We start from the raw sequence: 27,761 nt of genomic DNA, 5'->3' as shown, positions 1-27,761 counted from the left end.
AGTGTGAGTGACTGCGAAGCATACACATTACAATAGATACTACTCAATTGCGCATTGTATTCAGGTCTCAATCAGGCTTCACGTTAATATCTGTAGAATCCAGTGTGACTGTACATTATAAGATACAAACAGTCAATCTGAACCTGTCTGACAGTACGTATAGAACAATATGATGATCATATAATAACCTTCTCTGTCTTTGCCAGGGAACATTTCAGTTGCTTTCACCAGCCTTCCGGTGTTCTGCAAGAAAGCAAATAATGGTAGCAAATAATATAAGCAAACAAATGCAGCTGTCACAACCTAGTTTGAACTTGAGACTTATAAGGATTGAATAGCTCACAAACTCCTTAATTAACAGACTATTAGATCGAAATTACAAGCTGATAGCACAGTACTAAAAGCTTCCCTTTGATCAAAGGAAGTATGAGGAGGCAACGGCCATTGCTATTTGGGAGATACCTGTAAAATCATTCACTAGCAGGAGTAATAAAAAACAATCAGGCACCTAATCAGACACCCATAATTTTATACACGTTGCTATGTTTAAATCGGTAATTGTTTCCTAGCAGGGCGCCCAGTTTCACTACGAACGGTACCGTAGTGAAATCGCATCGCATCGCATGTAATGCGATTTTCCTATTTAATTTATTCACTGCTATTTCCCCTCCCCCCCGGGCGGTCCGATCGCTTGTGATTGTATAGGGTGTGATGCCATTTACTTTACTACACAGTTGTACGAGATGCAATGAGATTGAGGCACCCCCCCAGTATCCACGCCACTCCGAAGCGTGACGAGCCCCGCAAGGGGCGGCGGAACGCGTCCTCCCGACCTTTTCTTACCCCCACTATCCACGTCGGTGTGGAGTTGATTTTATATAGTGTGGCGAACGCAGTGAGCCACCGAGCCTGAAGCGTGGCGAGCAGACACGGAATACATGTAACGTAATCCGCGTCCCCTTGTGGGGCTCTCGGCGCTCGCCACGCTTCAACCTCGGTGGCTCGTTGCGCTCGCCACACTATATAAAATCAACTCCACGCCGACGTGGATAGTGGAGGTATGAAAAGGTCGGTAGGATGCGGGGCTCGCTGCGCTCGCCATGCTTCGGGGTGGCGTGGATACTGCGGGGGTGCCTCAATCTCATTGCATCTCATACAACTGTAGAGTAAAGTAAATGGCATTGCACCCTATACGATCGCATGTGATTTTGCGGTGCAATGCGATCGCATGCACGCAAAAACGGCATGCATTGCGATGCAATGTGATTTTCTTACGCAGAATCGCCCACTAAGCTATTTGCTACCAAGTACCTTTAAATCATCATATCCCCTGCAGCTGTTTGGGGGAATGCTAAACCCCTAAGATAAAATATAAACATAAAAAGAAAATGAATAATTTAATAATTTAAAAATTTACACAATTTACACAAAATACTGGGCAGTATACAGATTAAAGGGTTTAAACCTGAACACATATTGTGACAATGAATCACATACACCATTAAAGACAGGGTTGCTGACTTTGAGGTCTGTGAGATCCCGGGAGAGGGCAGCCAACTCCAGGAGGTAGGGAGCTGGGCCGACGACTGGACCATGAAAGAGGAGGGACCAGGGGTGGGGCTATACAAAAAAGTGCACAGGTGGGGGTGGTCATTACTATTGCATCATCGTACCATACAGGCATTACACAAACGGGGGCTTCGGGAGGCTGACGATACTTTTCTGGGAGGTAGCCAAGTATGGTTAAAGATGAAAGGCGGGATGTTCTAACATCCACTTCTACTTGGGCAAGATGCACCAAACTAAAAATGCTGTAAAAACCCAGTTTTCGGGGGTTTTACTGCATTTTCATATGCAGCAAAGTGCCACCGCCGGGGCTTCGCTGCGGGGATTACACCAGTTCTAGATGGCATAACCCCATGGAAGCCTATGGTTCTAGATGGTGTTCCCCACCGCCCTGCGCGCCCCCCGCCGATCCGTGATGCACCCCCCTCACCTGTGTCCAGGCAGCCTCCTGCTGTGCTGCCCGGACCAGTGATCCTCCTCCCTGCACCGCTTCCAGGTGCAGGGAGAGGAAACGAAGCCCTCACAGCCGGGTGAGGGTTCACGGAGGGAGGGGGGACCCGCTGCACATCGCCGGCCATCGCCTTTGCGTTAATATGTTACTGCATATGCGATTATTAACAATGCGGATTCCAGCGATGTGCAGCCAGGGTTATTAGAGAATCCCGCCCCTTGTGTCAGCCCTCCACCACTTTACAGAGGTCAGTCACCTCATCCTCTTTCTCCTCCCCTAGCTTCACCATAGGGTTGCTTGGAGGATCGGGACCTGCAAACCTTCTGGAAAGGGCATCCAAATTGAGGTGCTGTTTCCCCGGATGATGTTGCCCCCTGAAATGGCTGTAAAAACCAATGGGTCACACGACCATTCACCTCTTTGTTCATGTGCATCGTTTGGAAGGGTGCATGGTCCGTGACCAACAAAAATTCTCGTTCCAATAAATAACATTTTAAGGACACTGCCCACTGAATTCTCAAGCACACCTGCTCCACTGTACAGTATTTGCACTCTCTGGGCAGTAATTTACAGCTAACGTAGAGGATGGGCTTCTCCTCTCCTGGGAAAGGACTGCCCCCAATCCTGTCCCAGAGGCATCCGTCTGCAAAAAAAAAAAAATTCAAGTCAGGAGCTTGCAAGACAGGTTCTGTACACAAAAGCTCATCTCAAATCTTGCCAAGCAGCTTTCACTGGTCTAGACCGCGTTTTCTTGTCTGGGGACTGTTATTTAAGATATTCAGCACACTTATCATTCAATATTTGTGGCTAAATCCCCGAAAACACCTGTTTACAGGGGGTTAGCCGCAAATATCAATTATCACCCAAATGTATGTAGAAGAGACTGCAGCAGGAACCTCTGATCCCTGCTGCGATCCCTCCTGCACCGCCACCAGTCGCATCCCCTATGGGTATTCAATGGGGATGCGAACCTGCCCGATGTATTAACATCGGGCAGCAGCACTTCGCGTCCCTGGACTACCACCATTCTGAAGTGGCGGTAGCCCTTTGTAGCCTAGGGGCTACATACTGCACTGCCGCTGTAGGTATTGTAAATGTGATCCTTCATAAATGGGCCCCCAAGTGAGGACTGCTTCTACTTTACTAAGCTGAGGTTTAATCTATCAGCTGCCTAAAGGCCCAAGTGTGTATAGGAAAGCGATGCCCGACTAGCGATGATTGCTAGCAAAGTGGAGCGTCTGCTGGTTTTAGCAGCACATCTAGCGATGATGGCTCATATTTGAGCTATCATCACTAGGTGTGTATGGCAGCCGGGCTGAAAGATCAGAGACTTTCAGCCATGCTTACGCGGGCCACCAATGTTTTATTTTTTAAGCCAGTAATATATACATTGCTGGCACATGCCAGCAATGTATATATCACTGGCACCACTAGCCACCAATGATATTTATAAGCCAGTAATATATACATTGCTGGCACATGCCAGCAATGTATATATTACAGGCACCACGGGCCACCAATGTATATATACTGTATTTATTAGTCAGTAATATATACATTGCTGGCACAGGCCAGCAATGTACATATTTTGGGCACCACTGCCCAGCAGGGTTTAAGTGAGCCGGAACAGGGCGGAACTGCGTTCCGTCAGTTCCATTTTGGAGGTAGAGCGGTGTCGCCTCCGTCAGCTCACCTTGCCCCACTGTTTGTCCCTGCCTGCATCGCTAAAGGAGACAGCCAGGCAGAGCGGTGGGAAACCCAGATGTCTCAGAGCAAGTCCATCCGTCCATCTGCTATTTCAAATGATGTGCCAGCTCGCGACTCATGAGCCAATCGGAGCTCACGGCCCGACAGCCAATCAGGAGATGCTGGGCCGCGAGCACCGATTGGCTCGCGAGTGTGAGCCGGCACATCATTTGAAATAGCCCCACCACGGACGGATGGACCTGCTCTGAGACATCCGTTTTTCCACCGCTCTGCCCGGCTGTCTCATCATTTAGTGCACAGTGCAGTGCACACAGAAACATCCCCTGGCACCTGGCATGTTACCCCTGGCAAAGAGCAAGAAAACCCTATCAATGAGTACTGTATGTAGGTAAGCTGCATTTATGTGGCATAAATTTGTAATGGGCATTACTTTGTTTGGCATATTGTGTAATGGGTATTACGTGTGTGGCATAATGTGTAATTGGCATTACGGTTTGCATAATTCCCTGTCCCACACAGCCATGCCCTACATTTCTACACGTGCACTGTTTCGTTTTTAATAGGTGCTATGTTGTTTTGCACGGTGGGGAATCATTTGAATTAGAGGTGGTATTATGTGGCTCACTTTATTCTTTTCATGGGTGTGTGGGATAGACCATACATTTAAAGCTTGCAGGGGGGCACCGAACACCCTAGCACCCACCCTGGCTGTGACATATGGGGGGGAAGCAGGGTAACAGTTGCGTAGCCACCATGTGGCAGACCCCACGGCTGCTTGGAGGAGTGAGCGCAGCGGGGTCTGTAGTGGGCGCCGGCATCTGTTGCAGTGGCGGGCTAGACAGGGGGGCACCACCTGCTAGTGGTGTGTACACATAGCTGACAGCCGGGACGGCTCCTTTGCCTGTCACCCGGCTGTCATGTCAGACTGCTAGGCTGCAGTGCACGCTCCTGTCCTGTCCTGTATGAGAGGGGCTGCTGCCATGCTGCTGGCAGCTGGTAGATCCAAATGGGGACCCCATAGGGGGGGGGGGGGACAGCATTTACTGCAGGGCCAGATTATGAGAAGTCTACCTACCCTATAAAGGCCCTTTCACAGACAGGATCCCCCCTCAGGACCCCCCAGCACTAGGTCAGCTCTCCGTCTCTCCGTGCTGTGCAGCTCTCTTCCTCCTGAAACTTCAGTTCTCTTTCCTCCCTGCTGATACTACTGGCCCTGTACAGGAGAACACTTTTGTTGGTAAGCTGCTCAATCAGAGGTGTGTCATTCAGGTGCCAAAAGGGAGGGGTAATTCTGTCTAGGAAAAAACATTTTGTATCCCAATTGCACACTGAATGAGAAAATAACTACATATTAATTAATTATGTACATTAATATGTAGTTATTTTCTCATTCAGTGTGCAATTGGGATACAAAATGTTTTTTCCTAGACAGAATTACCCCTCCCTTTTGGCACCTGAATGACACACCTCTGATTGAGCAGCTTACCAACAAAAGTGTTGTGCAGTTCAGAGGCATAGTTGGGTCAGCATTAGGAGGGATTGCTGACACCTGAGTGCCATTGGAGAAGCCAGGGGTATCTCCAGGTAAGCTGGCTCTCAGACGTTATACGCCATTATCATGTGGCCTTACACTGGGCTATTAAGCCCAGACATATATGTTATTGCTTATGGGATGGGTTTGGGAATGTGGTGCCCCCTGTGTTGGTAGGGCTGGTCTGCTCCAGGTTAGCACACCCTAACACTTTATTAACTCTTATTTTTCCTATCACATTGTATATATTTTGTATTTTAATTCCACCTTCACTTCCCTACATAGCACTTATGTGCTTCTTATTAACCTAACCCTTACTAATTTTCATTTGTGTGCTGCCCTGGAGTACTCAGCCTGTGTCGGCATGTTGGGGGCCCACACCCCAGACCCATACCCAGTATTAGGGACCCCCAGTGACAGAGAGGCCTTGACGCACGGCCTGGGGGCTTAGCCCTATATCTGCAGATATATGCAACCAAGATCTCTGTATTATCTGATTAATATGTAGTTATTTTCTCATTCAGTGTGCAATTGGGATACAAAATGTTTTTTCCTAGACAGAATTACCCCTCCCTTTTGGCACCTGAATGACACACCTCTGATTGAGCAGCTTACCAACAAAAGTGTTGTGCAGTTCAGAGGCATAGATGGGTCAGCATTAGGAGGGATTGCTGACACCTGAGTGCCATTGGAGAAGCCAGGGGTATCTCCAGGTAAGCTGGCTCTCAGACGTTATACGCCATTATCATGTGGCCTTACACTGGGCTATTAAGCCCAGACATATATGTTATTGCTTATGGGATGGGTTTGGGAATGTGGTGCCCCCTGTGTTGGTAGGGCTGGTCTGCTCCAGGTTAGCACACCCTAACACTTTATTAACTCTTATTTTTCCTATCACATTGTATAAATTTTGTATTTTAATTCCACCTTCACTTCCCTACATAGCACTTATGTGCTTCTTATTAACCCTTACTAATTTTCATTTGTGTGCTGCCCTGGAGTCCTCAGCCTGTGTCGGCATGTTGGGGGCCCACACCCCAGACCCATACCCAGTATTAGGGACCCCCAGTGACAGAGAGGCCTTGACGCACGGCCTGGGGGCTTAGCCCTATATCTGCAGATATATGCAACCAAGATCTCTGTATTATCTGATTAATATGTAGTTATTTTCTCATTCAGTGTGCAATTGGGATACAAAATGTTTTTTCCTGTACAGGAGAAGGCTGGGCCTGGCACTCTCTCTGCCTGCCTGCTGCGGAGCATAACATGGGAGAGGCACCACCTATCATCAGTATCTTTCATTATATCCCTCTCTTCTGTAGTCTCACTATCTCCTAGTTCTTTGCTGTCTCTCTCCCTGTCCCCTCCAGTCTCTCTCGCTCTCTCCACATCTGCTGCAGTCTCCCTTGCTCTCTCCATATCCCCTGAAGTGTCTTTCACACTCTCTGCATCCCCTACGATCTCTTTCCCTCCCTCTGCATCCATTGCAGTCTTTTTCACACTCTCCATGTCCCCTGCAGTCTCTTTCTCTCTCTCTGCATCCCATGCAGTCTTTTTCCCTCTCTCCGCATCCACTGCAGTCTCTTTTACACTCTCCAAGTCCCCTGCAGTCTCTTTTGCTCTCTCCGCATCCTTCGCTCTCTCTCCACGTCCCCTGTGGTCTCTTTCGCTCTCTTCGTGCCCCCTGTGGTCTTGCTCTCTCCACGTCCCTTGCAGTCTCTCATTCTCTGAATTCCGTTTTTTCTCTCGCTCTCTCGGCATCCCTTGCGTTCTCTCACACCCTCTCTGCATACCCTGTGGTCTCTCTCTATCTCTCTCTGCAATCCCCTGCGATCTCTCTCTCTGCATCCTCTGCAGTCTCTCTCCCTGTCCCCTGCGGTCTCACTCTGTCCGTGTGTCCTGTGGTAATGCTCTGTCCATGTTTCTTGCAGTCTCTGTTGCTCTCTCCCTGTTCCCTGCATTCTCACTCTCTCTGTTCCCTGTGCCCTCCATAGCAGTCTCTTTGTCCCCTGTGCTCTTTCTCGCTGTTTCATGTGGTGTATCTTGTTATGTCCCTGTTCCCTGCGGTCTCTCCCACTGTCTCCCTTTCCCTTAAGGTCTCTCGCTGTCTCCCGTCTCATCTGGTGTCTCTCGTTATCTCCCTTAAGCTGTGTACACACAGGCAAAAATCGCTGGCAATATTGCCAGCGATTGGAGTGTGCACCAGCGATAAATCGCCGGGTGCGCGCTCCCGTTTTCAGCCCCCTAATGTATAATATACTGCTGCCCCTGGCCACTAATGTATATTTTATTATAGTAGTAACATATACATTGCTGGCGCAGGTGAATGGATTTCTCCCTACATGCACGGCTGCAAATGATATCATAGCCGTGCACATGGGCGGTCTTTTGCCCGGGCAGAGCGGCGTTTACCTGATTGGTGGGCTCTGAATATACGCAGACCAGTGATCAGTTCTGAATCAAGCCCCAAGAACAGAAATGCACTGAATAAAATGGCCCCTACTCCCACCCATGGAATTCAAACCCAAACCATTATGTAAATAACCTTTTATATGAAAGATTTTCAGCAAAGTCTTTGTCAGAAACCGCGGTGCACATTCGCATCAGCGCACGCATCTGCGTTCCTTACCCGCTCGCTGGTGTGTCTTGCGGCGCAGGCCCCTGTCTTGTGCCGTCCCCGGGTACTCTCCATGGCAGGATCTGAGTGGCATTACTCTGAACTCTTGCCAGAATTCCACGCTTGTACCGGGCCAGGCCCATGCCACATGGGTGCCGCCATGACACCTGCAATTACATGACACTGGTGTCCAATGATTTAACTGTGACCTTGCTACTCTGACCTGTGCACTGACCCATGTGACCAAAGGTGTGCACAGGTACTTCCTGGACTTAATTGCTGCTGCGGCTTGCAGCCAATCACAGGCCAGCAGGAGGGATATAGCTGAGGCCTCTGGCCCCTTTTCCCTGCCTTGAACAACTGATTCCAGTCCTCAGCGGTCCAAGGCTCCAGGATCCTGTTCAGAGTCTCTGTGGATACCCTGTGCAAAAACCCTGTGCAATCTGCTGCTGATATTAAAGCTTCCTGGCTCTCCTCACCTGCCAGGTTACCTTTCTTGCTGTCTGCCATCTCCAGCTCCCAAGAGAAGAGGATAGAGCACTACAGCATTCCTCAGCAGAGTTTGCTACTGCCCTTAAAGGGCCATACCATCTGCGACTCCCAAGTCAACACTGTTGTCAACCCTGTAGTTCCGTAATGCCTATTACACATGTAACACCATAATTACCCATTACATATTATACCACATGCCATAATGCCCATTACATGCTATGCCACACGCTGTGATTCCTATTGCCTATTATACCACATGTCATAATGCTCATTACATCTGGTACAGCGGTAGCTGGGTGAGTTGTCCACTGATCTGCCCGGCTCCTGCCACTATGGCAAGCCACCACTCTGCCCGGGTTTTGTCAAGCCCTGAATTAAGAGGCTCTTAATTTCTGCCTTTTCCTTTATAAAAGATAATTACATGCTCTATATATATGTGCAATTGTTTATGGGCGTGTTTATGTAACTAGGACCATCAAGAGCTGAGAGATGGGGCATACTTACCTACCCTCCCAGCACCTCGGGGGAGGGTAAAATGACTTTTTGTCCTGCACGCAGTGCACGGTGATGTCTCCTCTACAGGCTTCTTCCTGAGGAGCAAGAAAAAGTAGGCAAATATGCCAAAGGCCATGCCGATCTGAAGAAGGCATTGCCCACCTCATCCAAGCTACAGAATACATTTCACTCAGGGTTGGTACATATGCAGGACACAATTAAACCTCCAAAAACTGCATTTTTGGAGGCTGGACACTTTTTTAATGTTGCTGCATCTTGCCCTTATAGATAGATACATGTTATTGTGTATGTTACTGCGGCACCCGGGACTCAGCAGTTCAAGGTTTCACTATTTTTCCAAGCCCACCCCCACTCCCATTGCTTAGTTTTACATGAAAATGTTGGAGTATTTAGAAGTAGAATGAAGCCTAATGCCAGGGGCGTAACTAGAATTTTGTGGGCCCCATAGCAAAATCTTGAAAGCCCCCCCCCCCCCCCCCGCCATCGTCACTATAATGCCCCTGAATGAGCAACAAGGGGGGTGTCAGGGAAAGAGAGAAAGAAAGAGGGAGAGAGTGGTGGTAAGGAGAGAGAGAGAGTGTTTGTGAAAAAAGAGGGAATGAGTGATAGAGAGAGGAGCGAGAAAGGGGGAGGAGCACAGGAGAAAAAAAAGAATAGAGATTGGGTGGGGCAGAGAGGGGAAGTAGGAAGAAGTGTAGGCATGTATGAGATAGATCGTTAGGGAGAGAAATAAAGAGGGGAACAAGATAGAGTGAGAGTGTCAGTGAGAAAGAAAGGGGATGTCAGGTAGAGAGATGATGTCAAAAAGGGGAGAAAAAGGTGGAGAGCCAGGAAATGAGAGAGGATATCGTAAAACAGTGCCAGGTAGAGATAGAGGGTAGAAATGGAGAGAGGGAAGTGCGGAAAGATGGTTAACAGAGAGACAGAGAAGAAAAGGAGATATGGGACAGAGAGCGATTTAGAGAGACTAGAGTGATAGAGGGGAAGTGAGAAAGGGTTGCTAGAAAGAGGGACAGGGATAAAGAGCAAGGGTGAGAGGGAAGGGGTGGGTGGAACATGGGAGTAGGAAAAAGAGAGGGGAGAGAGCGAGGAAGTGGGCAGAGCACAGGAAAAAGAAAAAGAGGAGAGATGGCAGGGGAGCTTAATGGAGAGAGGGAGTGGAGAGCACAGGAAGGAGAAAGAGAGGAGATAGCACAGAGCATAGAGAGAGAGGTAGATGGAGGGGGAGTACAGGATCAAGATAAAGGCCCTTATTCTGGTTGGTGCGGCCAGAGCCGCACACGGGGCTCCGGCCGCACAAACCAATCCCCGCCCACCCTACGGATCGCCACGGCCGTCCGTACACGGACGGCTGGCGATCCGCATAAAAATGGTGGAGGCGTACGCCTCCACCATGGTGGGAGCTGCCCCCTGCATTCGATGGTCGTCGACCATCGAAGGCAGGTCCGCACGCCGCGGCAGCTCCCGCAAGCTGAGACCACACGGACAATCGTCCGTGTGGTAGCTTGTATGGGGGCTGAAAGCTGACATCCGGCGACGTCAGCTTTCCCCCCCCATGAGTTGCGTCATGGCCTCATTTCCATGCATACGCCCCGCGTTTGCATGGGAACGCCCATGAAACGCGGGGCGTACACATAGGGAAATGAGGGCATGATGCCTCTCACGCCCCTATACGCCCCCTTTGCGGCGGACGAAATACGTCTGCGGCGAAGGGGGCTGCACATGCGCAGATTCACCTCTGCGCATGTGCAGAGTAAAAACATCGGCGGTACGGCCGCACGCGGGCCGTACCGTCCGAATTAGAATAAGGGCCAAAGAGAGGAAAGTGAGGGGGCGCAGAAGTGAGAGGTAAGGGGTGTAGGAAGACATGAGGGAAAAAAGAGAGGATGGAGATGGAGGGGGTGCACGTATGGAGAAAAAGAGAGGGAAGGAGAGGGAGTGAGCACACGGGAGAAAAGGAGGGAGTGGGGCGAGCATGGGAGGGAGAAAAAGATGAGAGGGAGATGGAGGGGGAGAACAGATGGAGAAAAAGAAAGGAAAGAGTGTGAGGAAGACTGAGGGGGAGAAAAATAAAGGAGAGACACTGGGGTGGGGGAGAGAAAAATAGGAAGTGGGAGAGTGAGAGAGAAAAAAGAGGGTGGTTGCTGGGGGGGGGGGGGCAGTCTGTGATAGACATCTTGTAAATCCTAATTTCCTCCATCTGTTCTACCACCCCACCACCACCCACCATGTGTAATCTCGGGTCTCCGCAACAGCACCTCATGGGGGAGGAGCCTTGGTCCATGCTCCCAAGCTCAGGGCCACTGCTGCTGGGTCTTCTCCTTCCCCACTCAGGGCCGCTGCCACCAGGTCTTCTCCCTCGCTCAGGACTGCTGCCACCAGGTCTTCTCCCTCGCTCAGGACCACTGCCACCAGGTCTTCTCCCTCGCTCATGACCGCTGTTGCTGGGTCTTCTCCTCCCCCACTCAGGGCCATTGCTGACAGGTCTTCTGCTCTCCCACTCAAGGCCACTGCCGCCAGGACTTCCGCTCCACCACTCAGGGCCACTGATGCAAGCAGGGCAGCCGACAGGGGGTTGCTATGGGTACAACTGTCCAGGGCCCCACTGCTCTGACAGCATTTCAGGCATTTCTGTGCATCTGCAAACCCCGACAGCTAATAGCTTCGACGAGTTTGCCGGGCCGTTCACTGTGGAGAGGGATGGCAGGGGGTGGTAGCAGGGGATCGGCCAATGTATTATGAAGCAGGCCTGCTTGGAGTGGGCAGCTGACATCACATGACGTTAGAGTGGCTTTTATAACCCCCGCATGCGAGGGTATGTGTTCACCTACACATCTCCTCTCATGGTACCGAAGGGATTCAGTGGTGGGATGTGCGTTCGGTCGGGTGGTGGGGGGTGTTTATGGGCCCACTAGGCAGCAAATGTATGCTGCCTAGTGAGCCAACCTGAATCAGGCCCATAATACCATAAATCATATATAAACCATAACATGTATGCATACCTCCCAAATGTCCCGCTTTCAACGGGAATGTTGCAGTATTTGGGGACATTCCTGCGTCCCACCCGTGGCCGGCGAGTCCCCCCTGTCATCCGGAGAATAGACGCTGTGCGCAGCTTACGGAGCTGCTGGCAGGCTCCCACAGTGGCGAAAATGGAGCGTGGCCTTGCAGGAATGACATGATTTGAAGGCCACTAAGCCACGCCCCCTAATTTTGTGCTGCCCCTCTTCACCTGTCTAAAAATATAGGAGAGATGTGTATGCTAATATGTGCTAAGCTCTGCCCCTTTCCTGTACAGTGTGGTAAGTGCTGCCGCTGTGTTTGCAGGTTTCTATGACAAACAGTTTTGCCCAAGGTGACATTAAATACAGTACAATATGTGTCTAGACATTTTAGCTACTATATTCATCAACTCTCTCAAGTCCATTAGTTAGCACTATAACAAGTTTGTAGCCCATTAAGAGGCGGCGATTTTCTTAAACGTAGGCTGCAATTGGAAGCTAAATTAACCATGAGATTTATTCAGGAAAAATGAGCAGTCCAATTTAAAAATGTTTTTTTTAATGACGTTTTTTAAACATTTTAATGTGATTTTTATAGATCAGATATATCAGGGTAAAGAATATGTCATTAATAATGTGTGTGCAATTCTGCTGAAGGAAGATAATAACACTGTATTAACATAAATCAATGTTACTACTTTACATTTACTAGGATTTTAGCCTGCTTCCAGTAGTGGAAATATCCAGGTGAATTGGTTTGAATAATAAGGTTTGATAATATTTTGTTGGCTACTTTGTATGTATTCAGTGATGATTTGTCATAGCAGCACTGATACTGACGCATTGGGAGAAATTTACTAAGATTGATGGGGTACAATTGCACAAGTTTGTACCTATTCAATGTCAAATACGGCTGGTAATTAGCATCAGCTAATTTCCTATCAGCCAAATTTGGTTGATTTGACGTATTTTTTTTACGGCAAGCTCAGACAAAATCTGGTGCACGAATGAATACACCATTGATAGAACTTGGCCATATATAGCCATAGCGTTCAATCTGAAATTGTCCGGTAATTCAGTAGAAAATACGACTGGAAAATGCTCATTATCCAGGCGTATATTTGGCTGAAGCCTGCATGGGTCCATTTAGGCTTCTCTGAGTATAAAAGTATACAAATAATTAAAAAAACACGGCGTGGGGTCCCCCCGTCCAGCTATAACCAGCCTGGTTGCAGAAATACAGGGGGAAATCAAGGAGGTTATTCTGATCGTAGCGGCCAAACGTGCGTACGTTCACTATTAACGTACGCTATCCGTACGCGGCCGTTGGGGTTAAGTCCACCCACAACTCAGCCGCATTCGTACGGCTAGAAACATCGGCAAAGGGGAGTGGCGTACAATTGAGCGTACGCCAACGTACACGGACGGGCCAGCCCTTACACTCCGACAACTGGCGTACAATTGAGCGTACACCACCGTTTACGGACGTCTCTCGGCCGTCTTCCCACCGACTTCTTGCGGCTATCTGAGCGTACGCCAGCTTGCACGGACGGGTCCCTATTGTTTTCAATAGAAAAGTCAGCTTATGTCACCGCTCGTGAGAGTGAGCGTACGTCCGTGTACGCTGACATACCCTTCACATATATGGACCTGCAAATCTTGCCTTTCAACTATAATTATGAAAATTAATTAATTGATTGAATTAATTAATGTGCAAAATAGTGGCCATGGGCTTAAAACATTGCTGAAACATCCTTTGTAGGTGTTAGATGTGGTTTATGTTATTGTATCATAAATACAATACAACCTATGTTTGTATTAGAGTGAACACGTTGACACATGTCGACTTGTGTAGATTGAGTGTGCTACTGTGTAAAGTCTATGAAAGCACGTAGTGAATGTGTCTAACTGTTTAACAAATACCTACCTTAGCTTATATAAGCAGGTCTTACAAAGATTCTTACCTTAAATTAAACAAACCTTTAAATGTAGAGAAGTATAGAAAGATAAGCTTCCAATGTGTTTGAGTGCTGTGTGTGGCTTGCAGGTAGTGAAATCATGGTTTGGACTTAATAGACTGCAGCATTGGTTATTACATTCAGGTGTATGTGTTTGGTAGTAATCAGCGTAAATTAGCTAACCCAGGCGCACGCTGGCATGCGGTATCTGTAGGGGTGGTTTGAAATGGCGGTTGGCGGCCACCTGTTTTGTGTCCGAAATGAACGGTGCTTTAGTCGATCGTGCGGTAGTAGCACCGCTCATTTTTGGTGCACACCCCCGTGTACGCCCATATTTACGCCCATTTTCCCTCATTATTTCGGCCACTCCCCTCATCACGCCCCTATGCCGCCCCCAATGCCCGTACACTCGCGTACAGGTTTTTTCGCACGTAGAGACCCGTCCGTAAGCGTTGTGGAGTGTTCGCGCCTGCGCATTAGCGAATGTACGCATGCGCAGATCATTAAAAACCCCGGGACGTAAGCATACGGCCCGGCCGCACCAACCAGAATAAGGCCCCAAATGAGGTCCCCCCGTATTTCTATGACCAGCACCAGGCTCTTGACCTAGTCCTGGTTTCCAAAATACGGGGGGGAAAAGTAGCAGGGGAACCCGTATTTTGGGAACCAGCACCGGGCTGTCATGCCACAACTTTTTACAAAAGGGTCCCTGGCCAAAGCATGAGCATCGTGGTGGTCAGCCTGGGTCCCTGGGGTAGTGGGGATCCCCCCAATAAAGGGGTCCCCTCTTCAGGGGACCCAGACCTGGGCTGTCCCCGCCACTACTGGACTGTGGGTGGCAGGCTGATGGCTATTATGAGATGGTGGTAACCAGGGCTTAAAGTGGTCATGCAGAGGTGGTGGAACTCATTTCTCTATGCCACCTAATTACCCCGCATCCTCTCCCTTCAGGCAGTGACAGGGCCAGTGGTAGGGTTTTTGGCATCCCTCTGCAAACTACAATGCTTTTCTGTGAGAATTACTGTGCAGGGCCAATATGGAGGTTAAAATGTTCCACCTCACCATTTGAGGTGGTGGAACTCATTTCCACCCCATTCCCCCTAACCCTGGTGGTAACCCATTATGGCTTCGGCGGGGCAGTGCGGTCAGCAGGGTCGGCTGGGGATCAGCGTTAACCACGCATGTGCAGACCCCTGGCACACTACAAAGCAGAGTGCAGGGACGGGCTCCTTTCAGGGCCCCTGTCCCTGAATCTGCGGGAAATTATTTGTGGCAGATAAGTTGCACCTGGCCACATCCTGTTTAAAGAGCTTCCATCTGGAAGACGCTACAGGTCCATCCATGCGAAGTCAACCACAACCGCTAAAAGCTTCTTCACAATAGCTGCCGTCAACTGAACAAAGTCTAATGTGTAAAAGAACATTTAATATATCTAATATGTCGTGCTCTATACACACTCATAGATAGATGAGTCCACTTTGATCCTGCACGTGTAATGCTTGTTATGTGTTATGTATTTTCCCCTACATAGTCTTGCTTGGCGATGCAATGCAATGTTACTGCAAAAATATCCTAGTATACACGAGTATACCCAGGGCAGCCGAGAGGTATGACGGGCCCCGGTAAAATTTTGGGATGTGGCCTGATCACGGGAGGCATGGCCACCCCGCGATTAGGCCATGTCCCAAAATGTTTAGGGGAGGTGAAAAAAAAAGTCTAAAGTCAAGGGGGGGTTGTTGGTATTCCCCCCCCCCCCCCCCTCAGCAGCAGCAGCACACACCTTCAGCATGTGCTGTGCTGAAAGCAGGCTCAGCATGAGCTCTCATGCTGTCAGTGAGACGCACATGCTGAGCCTGCTGTCAGCACACCACATGCTGTAGGTGTGTGCTGCTGCTGCTGCACGGGAGGGACGGAGGGGGAAGCCCGTCAGGCTCCTCCAGCGCCTGGGCCCGGGTAATTAATACCCGCTCCCAGGGGCAAACGCAGGATTTTCAGAAGGGGGTTTCCAGAGGGGCGGGGCAAAGCACGGAGATGGACACTTTGGTGACCCAGTTTATGTCGGGTCAGTTAAAGTATTATAGATAGACCAAATGTATATCAATAATAATAATAATAATAATAATAATAATAATAATATATATATACATACAGGGGCATCAACAGCAGTGTAGACCCCTGGGCATAGCAATGTATTGGGGCCCCTACCGATCCTTCAGCGGTAGGGGTGGGGGAAGCTTTGATGTCCCACGGGTGGTAGGGGTATCAACCGCTCAGCATGTAGGGCCTGGATCAGTAATTTCCACCAATTACCCCTTTACTGCACAGATGGTAGGAGATGGGGTGGGAGAAGGGGGCATTGGGCTGAATGAAGGGGCACTGATACATAACTTCCAGGGTGGTAGAGGATGTTTAATAAGCAGAGGAGGGGGTGTATAGTGGAGTGGGCTTATTATTCATAATTTTCTGGTGGGAGGACAGCTTGCTTGACTGCAGATATCTCCAGTTCCCAAAAATAGATTTCTTAGATTTTAATGGAATTCAAAACTAGAGAATCCCACCTACCAAACGGTATTGGGGACTATGGGATCAGAGTTCAGGAGGCAGAGCAATCTGCCAACAAGTATATAAAACTACATACCAGGTGTGTGAAGCTGGAGCAGTAACCAGCTGCTGGAAGGCTGATATCTCTGGTTCTGGGAACAGTAGAGACAATCTACTAGTGTCCATCAAAGGGGGAGAGTCCCAGCTTTTGGAATATACCCTCAGAAAACCTCTACATCAGACAGAACCTGAAATATCTGACGGAATTGCAATTAACAGGTTTGGATGGGGCCCACTGCTTTGAAGTCAGATATCTCCGGTTCCCAAGGGCCGATTTTAAAAATTCTTGTACCCATGGAAAGAGGGGACCCTCAGCTTTCAGCCTAGGGCCCTTGAACTCCTGGGGGGGTTTCTGGGTACTCAGAAACCCCCCCTGCGTGCGCTACTGGCTCCCCCCCCCCCCCCCTTCTCGGCGGCCCTGAATATACCTGGCCAATAAAGTTGTTTCTGATACATTTAACTGAAGGGAACGCATATTGCGATGTGATCCAATGATAAATGGTCCCCTAAGTCCTTTACAGAGCTGTCAGTTGGCAATTTGCTAGCACAGACTAGCACTTACAGTCACCACATACAATGAAATGTATTAAGACAAATATCTTTTTTTGTTTGTCTTTTAAAGGAATTACATTTGCTAGTGAAATAGAAAATATAATTGAATGGTCCATTGGGGCTTCACTGCACCACGAGAACCAGTAAAAGTGTTGTTTGGACACTTAAGGGATAATAATTACATACTTGGTTTTAGTGCTTATTATCTAATACAATTCAGTTACACCCATTCATTTCAGTTGTAAATGTGTGACAGCAATAAAGATCATTTACTAATATGCACAACTGTAAATGCTCTTTTATTTTGTCAAATAGTTACCTGTGCAAATGCAGCTGTAATTATACAGGGACATTAAGTGTATGGACCAGGATAGAAATTTCTGTAGTGGTGTATACATCTGCACTGTAATGAAGGAGTTGGGTGGATCAAGGTTATTCCTTGACTAATACGGAAACAAATGTATTGCGCTTAAGTGGATTGTTTGTATTTAGGGAGTCACTCCCTGTTTATTTAACAGTCTTTTCATTTTGCATAAGGATGTGAATTCTCCGACTAATAAGACCATGGGTAAAATTTAATAGGATGAGAGATTCAGAAAGTGAGAGATTTGGTAAAAATCTCCAGGTTTTTTTAAAGCGGCAATCATTTACATTTTTTTATTTTGATTTTGCAGTGTAAAAAACTGCTTTAAAAAAACTGGAGATTTCTCACTTTCTGAATCTCTCATCCTATTACGTTTCCCCCATAAACCTTTATGTATGTTACACCAGCATATTCCTTACCGTTTCACAAATTAAAACATACAATTAGGCCACAGTACACTTTTAATTATATATATATATATATATATATATATATATATATATATATATATACTAGTGTCTTAGTCTCGGCACTCCAATTGATATTTGTAATCCAACTTGTGCGGTGCCTTCCTAGGACTGGTTGTCCAAATATACACATACGGGACGGCGGCACTCACATTCAACAAGTAAACTGAGTCCACTCAGTGCTTGAATATTAACGTTTAAGTAAACCGAAAACGTTAATATTCAAGCACTGAGTGGACTCAGTTTACTTGTTGAATGTGAGTGCCGCCGTCCCGTATGTGTATATATATATATATATATATTAGCCACAATAGTGTCTTCAGCGCCCTATGTGCAATAAGTAATGTCCATTCAACAAATAAAATTATATAAAAATAATGAAAGATGCTTGTAGCTTCAGTTTTTCTGGAAAAATCCTGTTTATTTGATCACTATCACAGGGGTAGTGATCAAATAAACAGGATTTTTCCAGAAAAACTGAAGCTACAAGCATCTTTCATTATTTTTATATAATTTTATTTGTTGAATGGACATTACTTATTGCACATAGGGCGCTGAAGACACTATTGTGGCTAGTAGAAATTGTTGGGTTCCTACTGGTGGGGAACCTAAGTGTCCAATAGCGACCACTGATTGTGTGTATATTTAAGCGCAATTTTGGGGATTTTGTTGTGTTTCGATATATATATATATATATATATATATATATCAATTAAATAAAGTATTCTAAAGCGAAAGTATGGTGGGACTTTGATTAAACATGTTTTATTGCCTCCACCCTGGGCCATCTTGAGGCCCATTCCAGCAGAGCTGCAGCACAGGATTGCTCAATATAGTGGGTGCAGTGCTGCCCCCGACACCATGCCTTAGGACAAATCTTGCATGCTGGCCCGCCACTCCCACCACATTCTTGAAGACTTGGTGCATTTGATGGGGCCCGGGCTGGACATGGCCCCAAAGAAGGGGATGCGGTGGCGTGACACCATAGGTCATATAACCACATGCCGTTTCAGCCCATGCAAATAATTTGCATGAGCAATAGATTCTGGCAGAGTCTACTGTGCTGTCAACAGGAGCAAAGCTGGCATGGAGTCTGCAGATAGACTCTATACAGTAGTTTCCTACCTGTGTCAGTGTATTTGTCAGTATTAGTATCAGTGTATGTGTTATAAAGGTTGAGTATCCCTTATCCAAAATGCTCGGGACCAGGAGAATTTGGATAACGGATTATTCCGTATTTCGGAATATTTTAATATTTCAATGATGTATTTTGAAGTATCTTGCATTTATGCTGTATAAACACATAATATACACATAATATACACACAAATATATTTTATTACCACATAAAATTCACACAAATATATTTTAATTGTTCAAAAAACAAGGTTTCAAAACGTGAAACAAAATGTGTGTACTATCTCAGCACTGAATTTGAATGCCAAGCAATCATTGTCTTGCACATATATAGTGCCAGTTACATATCATGTCCCCAGTGATGCTGTTACATATGTCCCCAGTGTGTTTTTAGCCCCAAAAAAAATTTTCACTTTCTGGAATGTCCGTATTTCGGAATAATTCGGATAACGGATATTCGGATACGGGATACTCAACCTGTACCACTTTTATACCAAAAAAAAGGGTTGCACCAAGCATATAGTACACAGCAGGGCAGCAGACAGGGGGGTGCCAGGGGTATAGCTGTCCTGGGCCCCGGTCTCTGAAGGGGCCCGGGCAGCTGCCCACAGTGGCACGGCACCCCGCACCTGCACAATGCCACCCGGTGCCGGCGGACAGGCACGCACAATACACAGTGCAGCCTGCAGAGCGCCGAGCCTAGGATACAGAGGGGCTCGGCGCTCTGCAGGCTGCACTGTGCAGTGAGTGCTCCGTTCGAGTCCCGGCGCCCGGAGGGAGAAGATGCTGCTCTGCCGCCACCACCGCAGGTAAGTAATAGTAATTGGCTGGGTGCCGGCACGCGAGGGGGAGGGTGCCAGCGTGTGCGGGGGGGGGTGCCGGCATGCGCGAGGGGGGGTGCTGCTGGGGGCCCGGGCTGAAGGTCAGTCCCGGGCTCCAACATTACTAGCGGCGGCCCTGGTACACAGCTCTAACCCGGGTGTGACCTGGCTTGTGAACCTTCTCCACTGTTGTCCATACTCGGCATAATGCCGGGTGGGTGACAGCAGCAGAGGCGGGTGCTGAGCCAGCGTGAGGCAATTATTACTTGACATATAAGGTGTGAGGCACTACTGGGGGCATTATGTGTGAGGCACTACTGGGGGCATTATGACCGAGGCACTACTGGGGACATTATGAGCAAGGCACTACAGGAGGCTCCTTGAGCGAGTGTCACTACAGGGGGCATAATGTGTGTAAGCAGCATTACTGGGGGCATTATGGGCAAGGCACTACTGGGGGCATTATGGGTGAGGCTCTACTGGGGGCATTAAGAGCGAGTGTCAATACAGGGGAATTATGTCGGTAAGCAGCACTACAGGGGGCATTACGTGGAAGTGGCACTAAACTGCCATGGGGGAGGGCACAGAGGGGGGTGCCATGAAATAAGCTTGTTCTGGGCACCATGGCTCCACGTTACACCTCTGGGTCCCGGGTCGCATAGAACCTGGTTACCCATTTATAACCGTGAGCCAGGTTGAATCCGTGTTCAACACCACTCGCTTCCCAGATTTAAAAACGGATTGAATCTGGACCCGGCATATTTCAACTAGGAGCGTTTCCACTGCCTGTAATCCCGGGTTTTTGTGCACTTTTGCTCAAAAACCCAGATTAATTCAGGTGGTTAAAAGTGTTATCAGTGTACATCACTCTCTCCCTATGACTCTCTCATTATCCCTCCCCCTCTCTCGCTCACTCTACATCCACGTCCCTGTCTCAACTCTCTCTTCTGCTCTCTCCCGCCCCCTCCTTGTCTCATCTCTCTTTCTCTCCATATGCCTCTCACACTCTCCCTCCCTGTCTCATCTCTCCCTCTGCCTCTATCACTCTCCCACCTCCTCCCCGTCTCATCTCTCCTTCCCTATGCCTACTTCACTCACTCCCTATCTCATCTCTCTCGCTGTGCCTCTCTCAGGGGCAGATTTATTAACCTTGGAGAAGAGATAAACTGGAGATAAAGTGGAGAAAAGGAAAAAGGAGATAAAGCACCAGCCAATCAGCTGTGTTTGAAAAAGACAGTTGGGAGCTGATTGGCTGGTGCTTTATCTCCTTTTTCCTTTTCTCCACTTTATCTCCAGTTTATCTCTTCTCCAAGGTTAATAAATCTGCCCCTCAATCACTTATTCTTCCTCCCTGCCTCATCTCTCTCTTTCTATGGCTGTCTCACTTTCCCTTCCCTCCCTGTCTCATCTCTCTCCCTAGACCTCTTTCTACCTCCCTCTCCCTGTCTGTCTCATCTCTCTCTCCATATGCCTCTCTTCTTTTTCTCTATCCCCTGCTCCCTTCCCCAACCCCCTCTCTTTTTTTCACCCTATAACTCCCTTGCTCTCTCTCCCACCCTTCTCTCTCCTCTTTATCTCTCTTTCACATGCTTTCTCAACATTCTCTCACTCCCTCTGCATCATTTTTCTCTTTATCTCTCAGCCTCTAGTCTTTCTTTTTTTCTTCTATAGCTCTCCTTCCCACCTCTTTTCTCCTGCTTCCCCCTGTCTCTTTAATCCCTCTCAAAAAGTCTCTCTACCCCATTCTCTCTCTCCCTGACATCCCCTCTCGGGGGTATATTTAATGCCGTGGGCGAGCGGTGACAGCGAGCAGGGCTTCCTGCTCGCTGTCACCACTTGCCCTGTCAGCAGTCAACTGACCACCCCCCCCCCCCCTCATTTGCCGATTCCCCCTCGCTCCGTTTTTTTTAGCAAGGTGGAATCGGCGTATGCAGCTGCAGAAGCAGTGAAACCCACAGCTAAATGCAGGGGGTTCACTGCATTAGTCGTAGGTTTCTCTGTTTGGAGAAATCCTCGTTGTCCTGTGACAGTGAGGATTCTTCCGGAACGTTGAATAGGGCGAGCGGCCGGCATGGGGTTAAACAGCGAGGATCGCTGGTTTTCTGTGATCCTCGCTGTTTAACCCCCTTGCCGGCCGCGGTGAGCAGCATTAAATATGGCACTCTGTCTTTCCCTATGTCTGTCTCCCTTTCTCTCTCCCTGTCTAACACTCTGACACTCCCTCTATCTGCCTGTCTCTCCCTTTCTCTCCAACACTCTCTCTCTCTCTCTCTCTCTCTCTCTCTCTCTCTCTCTCTCTCTCTATCTCTCCCTCTGTCTCATCTCCTTTCTCATCCAGACACTCTCAGGGGTAGATTTATTAAGTGGTGAAAAGGGGAATATGCGCTATTCCCCATGCGCTAAAGCACGGGATAGCGCTTCCCCTGATCTATGACACCCGGCGAGCAGGTGTCTAGCGTGCGGCACTGTGGGGCAGGAGGCATAGCGTAGCTTCGATATTTCATAGTGCGCGCCTGCCTCCTGCCTAATGTCTGAACGGTCAGCATCGCTGACCGTTCTGCCACCTGCAGCTATCAACTTCGACAGCTGCAGGCGGCAATGCCCCTATACCCACAGCAGGGACAGCGCTGTCCCTGCTGCTGGCTCTGAGCTGCGCTGGGGATCTCCTCCTGCTTCGCCTCGCTACTGAGGCGAAGCAGGAACTGTTATAGCGGCGTGTTTAGCGCCGCTATAATAAATCTACCCCTAAGCTCAGTGTCTCCATTCTGTATGCTCAGAGTGGTCAGCTGTGCAGCCACATCAAGCACTGCTGATGGTATATGGAACAATTTGCTTGTCAGATAAAGAGATCTGAGGACAGATAGGCCACGCAGGGACTGTAAGCGTATAGATTTGTTGTGGGAACAATTGAGGTTGCCGTAAAGATGCAGTTCAATTAGGATCAATTAGGTTCCTTATCCAAGATGGAAGCTCCTCTAATGCTGCTTTCAGACCGCAAAACTGGCTTTGACACTGTATTTGAAAACGTTTCCAAAAACAGGTCTGCCAGGTAAAACCCATTTCACACCGCATCTCTTAAACGGTATATTACCGTTTAAGTGCGGTTTTTAGACACTGGCAGTGTACTGTCACAACTGACTGCAGTGCTCTGCTGCTGCAGTGATGTGCCCTGTACTGTCCCAACTAACTACAGTGCCCCCCTGCCCCCTCCTGTGCAGCCGGTACCTCAGTAATTGCAGATCCCGGCACTGCAGTATGGACGGGTGCACTTATGAAAAAAAGTGTCTTTCAGAAAATGGCTGCCCCATAGGAAAACCTGTTTTAAAAAACTGTCTTTCATATGGGGGCAGCCATTTTTCTTATAAGAAAAGTGACTTTCGGAAAATGGCTGCCCCCATACGAAAGACAGTTTTTTAAAACAAGTTTTCCTATGGGGCAGCCATTTTCTGAAAGACACTTTTTTTCATGAGTGCTTCCGACCATACTGCACTGCCGGGATCCACAATTACGGAGGTACCGGCTGCACAGGGAGGGGGGTTTCTTCAGTGGTGCAAGTAGAATTTTTTTCTTGGTGGTACTGATAGCTTCCACCAAAAATGGGTGTGGCTATGTGTCATGAGGGGGCGTGGTCACACAAAGCTAGAGGAGTGACTAAATGACAATAGTGGCGTGGCATCAGGAGACAGGGAATGAGAAACAGGGAATGACAGGGGGTGGGTTGGCTCTTGCTTGGGGGAGAGCCGGGCAGCTTGTGCTTACAATTGTGGAGCCTGCTCTTCATGCTGTCGGCGCCACTGATGCCTGTCAGTGTGACTATATCAGCAGTAGCTGGTAGCTGCATACAGCACCAATCATAACGCTGGGTGGGCGGGCTGCGGGTGCATTATATTTAGACTTAAAATAAAAATAGAATTGACAGTGGGTGAGTGGTACTGCGTACCTGCAACATATTTCTTACAGGTACTCCGTACCATGCCGTACCCCCTTACTTGCAACACTGGGTTTCTTAACACATTGCGGGGGGTGGGTGGGTGTGGGGAGTCGACCCTCGCGCGCGGGGGGGCGACTCCAGTGCTGTGAATATTTAATGAGCGCTCATTAAATAATCACTGCGCTGCATTTAGGACCCAGCTCATTGGCTGGGTCCTAAATACCGTTTCAGACCCGATTTTGATGCCAAAATACCGGGTCTGAAATGGGTAGGACCCTCCATTTTAACTGTTTTACAAAATCAGCTTTTGTAAAACGTGGTCCTGCACCTTTCAGACAGATTACCGTTTTAAAACGGTTAAAAATCGTCAAAATACCAGTTTTTAAGTGCGGTCTGAAAGGGGCATAAGTCTGTGAGTCTAATATGAAGGACTTTCAACCGCTCCTGGAAATAATGGTATGTGTCAGGGTCCATTTTCACTGATGTGAAGCCCAGACAGAGACTTGAACTGAGACACTGCTCCTACAAGCTTTGCAGATGAGATCAAATCCAGCTTGAGAACTTGAACCTCGGTCAGTTCATAAACAGCCTTTGGTATTGCTGGCGTCATTAACAGTTGCAGCTCAAAGCGCCCCCTGCTGTCCTTGCTGACTAGATCTCTCAGCTTTTCTTTTTGCCACTCGGAATTAAGGGGTAGATTTATTAAACGTCGATCAGGGGAATATGCGCTATCCCCGTGCGTTATGGCAGGGGATAGCGCTTTTCCTTATCTATGACACCCGTGATTCGGGTGTTTAGCGCGCGGAGATTCGGGGCAGGCTGCATAGCGCACATACGGTAGTGGCAAGTGGGTGCCTGCCTCATACCTTATTTATTATGCTCCCTGGTGGCCGCGCGCTCCTCTTAACGTCTCATGTAGATAGCACCAGAATTATCTGGAGCTGCAGGAGTCCTGCTGTGTTCGGCTTCTTCAAATGAAAACTGCGCATGCGCCGGATGTACAGCATCCCCTGCGGACATTACCCAGTGCATGCGCAATTTTAATTTGAAGACGCCGGAGACCAGCAAGCGGCACCGAACATGGAAAACTGCGCATGCATCGGGTACACATCGCAGACAAGGTATCCTGCGCATGCATAAAAGACACCGCCATACGCCTACGCAGAATTCGTTATGGGAGGAAGCGAATCCCCGGCAGGAGGGGATAACGCACTCCCATAATGTCCGGACAAACATTAAGGGCGGGATGTACTAAAGGGAAAATGCGGTAAAACGGGGGTTTTACCGCATTTTCCTATGTACCATTACCCGTCCACCCCGTCTTCGCCGGGCAGGCGATACCCTATAGAAGCCTATGGGCTTCTATCGCCGTCAGCGCAGTGTTGGTGGTGTGTGGGGGGGGGGGGCACCAATATATTTATCTTGCATCCCTCCCCAATCCACTACTTACAACACTGGCTACACTCTTGGCTTTCTCTCTGTCTGTAAGGTCACCATCGTTCTCATACTGGGATCACGGAATACACTAGTAAAGCATACAGTACTTGCGTATTCTCCCACAAGTTGCGGGACACTCACAATTTTTCAGGTAGTCCTCTACACCTTAGAAATGGACTGGATGAGACATTATGACATCACTCCCTTGGCCAGATGTATCAAGCTCTTCAATAAAAATTGATTGAATAAAAAAAAGTGATAATTTGGAGCGTGACAAGCAATCAGCCAATCAGCTCCCACCTGTCATTTTTCAAACCCAGCCTGTAACATGGCAGTTAGGAGCTGATTGGCTGGCTGTTTATCACTCTCAACTTTATTGCTTTTTGAAGCTTGTGCCCACAGGGCAAATATGCTATATGCCAAGGTGTTGAATGGCAGCAACGGCACCTGATGTCGCACCCTTCGCAGGCCGGTTTCAGCGAGAATTCACTGAAAATTGCAGGTATGGGTGAAAACCGGACCAGGACAAAACCCCCGGACCGCCGGACCGGACAACAATCTCTACATTTTGGGGCTTGTAGCCTCCGGTGGGGGGGTGTCCTGTCCGGGGGTGTCCTGTCCGTGGGGCTGCCTGTGACACCTGTCACCAGGTAGAGGAGGAGGGGTAGAATAAAGCCTCCCTGTATGGTCCGGGCATGTAGCAAAAACCGGACGGTCCGGACCACACGGGGAGGCTGTAATCTCCCCTCTCCCATGGCCCTGGTGATAGCTATAACAGGGACCCCCCGGACAAGACACCCCCGGACCGGACCCTACAAGCTCCGGACTGCAGATTTTGATGTCCTGTCCGGCGGTCCGGAGTGTAGTCCGGGTCCGGTTTTTACATAGTCCCGAAAATTGCTTGCTACCCTATGGGCACTTTTCGGTACTTATGTAGTTTCACGGCGCCATCATGGCACTGTGCATCTGTGCCCAGCTGCGGGGCTGAAAACTCCATGCCAAAGTGTATAGTTCGTACCCCCACTATCCACGTTGGCATGGAGTTGATTTTAGATAGCGTGGCGTGCGTAGCGAGCCACCGAGCCCGCAAGGGGACTCATGCTGGCGCCGTGAAAGTACACAAGTACCCACTTTTCTGTGAATTCTTTCTGTAATGATTCCCATTGGCGAATTAATCGCAGCTAATAGGATCGACCCCTTTACTGGTTGGCGGAATGGGCGATTACTGAGCCCCTTACTGCCATTGATGATAGCAAAATGCAGTATTGCTCTTTTGATGTACAGTATGTGCCCCATTGGCGCGACATCACGTCCACCATAATTGAAATAATTCTTAATAATTGTAGTGTACATGACATTAATAATACAGATGAGCCGAGCGTGTGTTTCAGCAAACAGTAGTATTGCTTAGTACCGTAGTGGTTACTACTCACAGGTTGGAAGGTGTGACCCGGCGGCCGCACATGCAGGTGGAGCTCTGTATGGGAGGCAGGGAGCAGTAGCGCTGTGTGCAGGATTATAGGTCGGGATGATGGGGGCAGCGATAAGTGGGTCTGGGGGCTGGTATTAGAGGCGGCGCTGCAGCGGCCGGTTCCTCCTCTCCTCTCTCTTTCTCTGCCACGCTCCCATCCAGCTGGCTACTGTAACTGCCGCTGCTGCTACATCTCTCTCCCGGCAGCTGTCACATCTCCCCCGCACTCTGCTCACACCATGGTCAGAGCTCTCGTCCTGCTTCTGCTCTGCTCGTCCGCACTGACCGGGGCCCAGACAGAGGAATCGGAGAGTGATAATATCACCGATCTAGTGATCGAGACTCTGGTAAGTGCAGCCGCTCACATACACACAAGAAGTTGTACAAGTCCACGTGTATACGACCTTGCACATGCACTAACCCATGAAGCCCTAACCTGTCCTCATCACTATTATTGCTTTCATCCCCTACCTGTACCTGTAGCATCTGGTACACAGCACACTGGTAACAGCTGGGAGCAGTCCCCCTCTGTACCTACTACATCTAGCACACAGGTAGCAGCACACAGGTAACAGCAGCACACAGGTAACAGCACACAGGTAACAGCACACAGGTAACAGCAGCCTGTCAACAGCTGGGAGCAGTCCCCCTCTGTACCTACTGCATCTAGCACACAGGTAGCAACACACAGGTAACCACTTGGATCACAGTACCACTGTGTACCTACTGCATCTAGCACACAGGTAACAGTCCCCCTGTACCTACTGCATCTAGCACACAGGTAACAGCACACTGGTAACCGCTTGGATCATAGCCCCTCTGAACCTACTGTATCTAACACACAGGTAACAGACCCTGCTGTGTACCTATTGCATATAGAACACAGGTAACAGCAGCCTGTCAACAGCTGGGAGCAGTCCCCCTCTGTACCTACTGCATCTAGCACACAGGTAGCAACACACAGGTAACCACTTGGATCACAGTACCACTGTGTACCTACTGCATCTAGCACACAGGTAACAGTCCCCCTGTACCTACTGCATCTAGCACACAGGTAACAGCACACTGGTAACCGCTTGGATCATAGCCCCTCTGAACCTACTGTATCTAACACACAGGTAACAGACCCTGCTGTGTACC

At 48.7% G+C, this 27,761-nt stretch overlaps 1 protein-coding gene and 1 long non-coding RNA gene across 2 annotated transcripts in view; one reads left to right on the top strand and one right to left on the bottom strand.

Moving 5' to 3' along the window:
- Window positions 1–56: 56 nt before the first annotated feature.
- Window positions 57–26,965, bottom strand: LOC146057619 (uncharacterized). Its single transcript, XR_014469755.1, has 4 exons — window positions 26,584–26,965; window positions 7,885–8,039; window positions 2,545–2,660; window positions 57–243 (listed from the first exon to the last, which is right to left on the bottom strand). It is a non-coding gene; the product is annotated as an uncharacterized LOC146057619 (long non-coding RNA).
- FKBP11 (FKBP prolyl isomerase 11) overlaps window positions 26,738–27,761 on the top strand; it is a 52,471-nt gene continuing 51,447 nt past the window's right edge. Inside the window, exon 1 of the mRNA XM_083169072.1 lies at window positions 26,738–26,968. Coding sequence (XP_083025198.1) covers window positions 26,861–26,968 — 108 coding nt within the window. The 5' untranslated portion in view covers window positions 26,738–26,860. The remainder of the gene's footprint in view (window positions 26,969–27,761) is intronic.

The sequence above is a fragment of the Crinia signifera genome, chromosome 2 (assembly GCF_055691185.1).
Source record: "Crinia signifera chromosome 2, ASM5569118v1, whole genome shotgun sequence".
NCBI lineage: Eukaryota > Metazoa > Chordata > Amphibia > Anura > Myobatrachidae > Crinia > Crinia signifera.
Note: the sequence above shows the minus strand (reverse complement) of the source record. Positions and strands in the feature narration are given on the sequence as shown.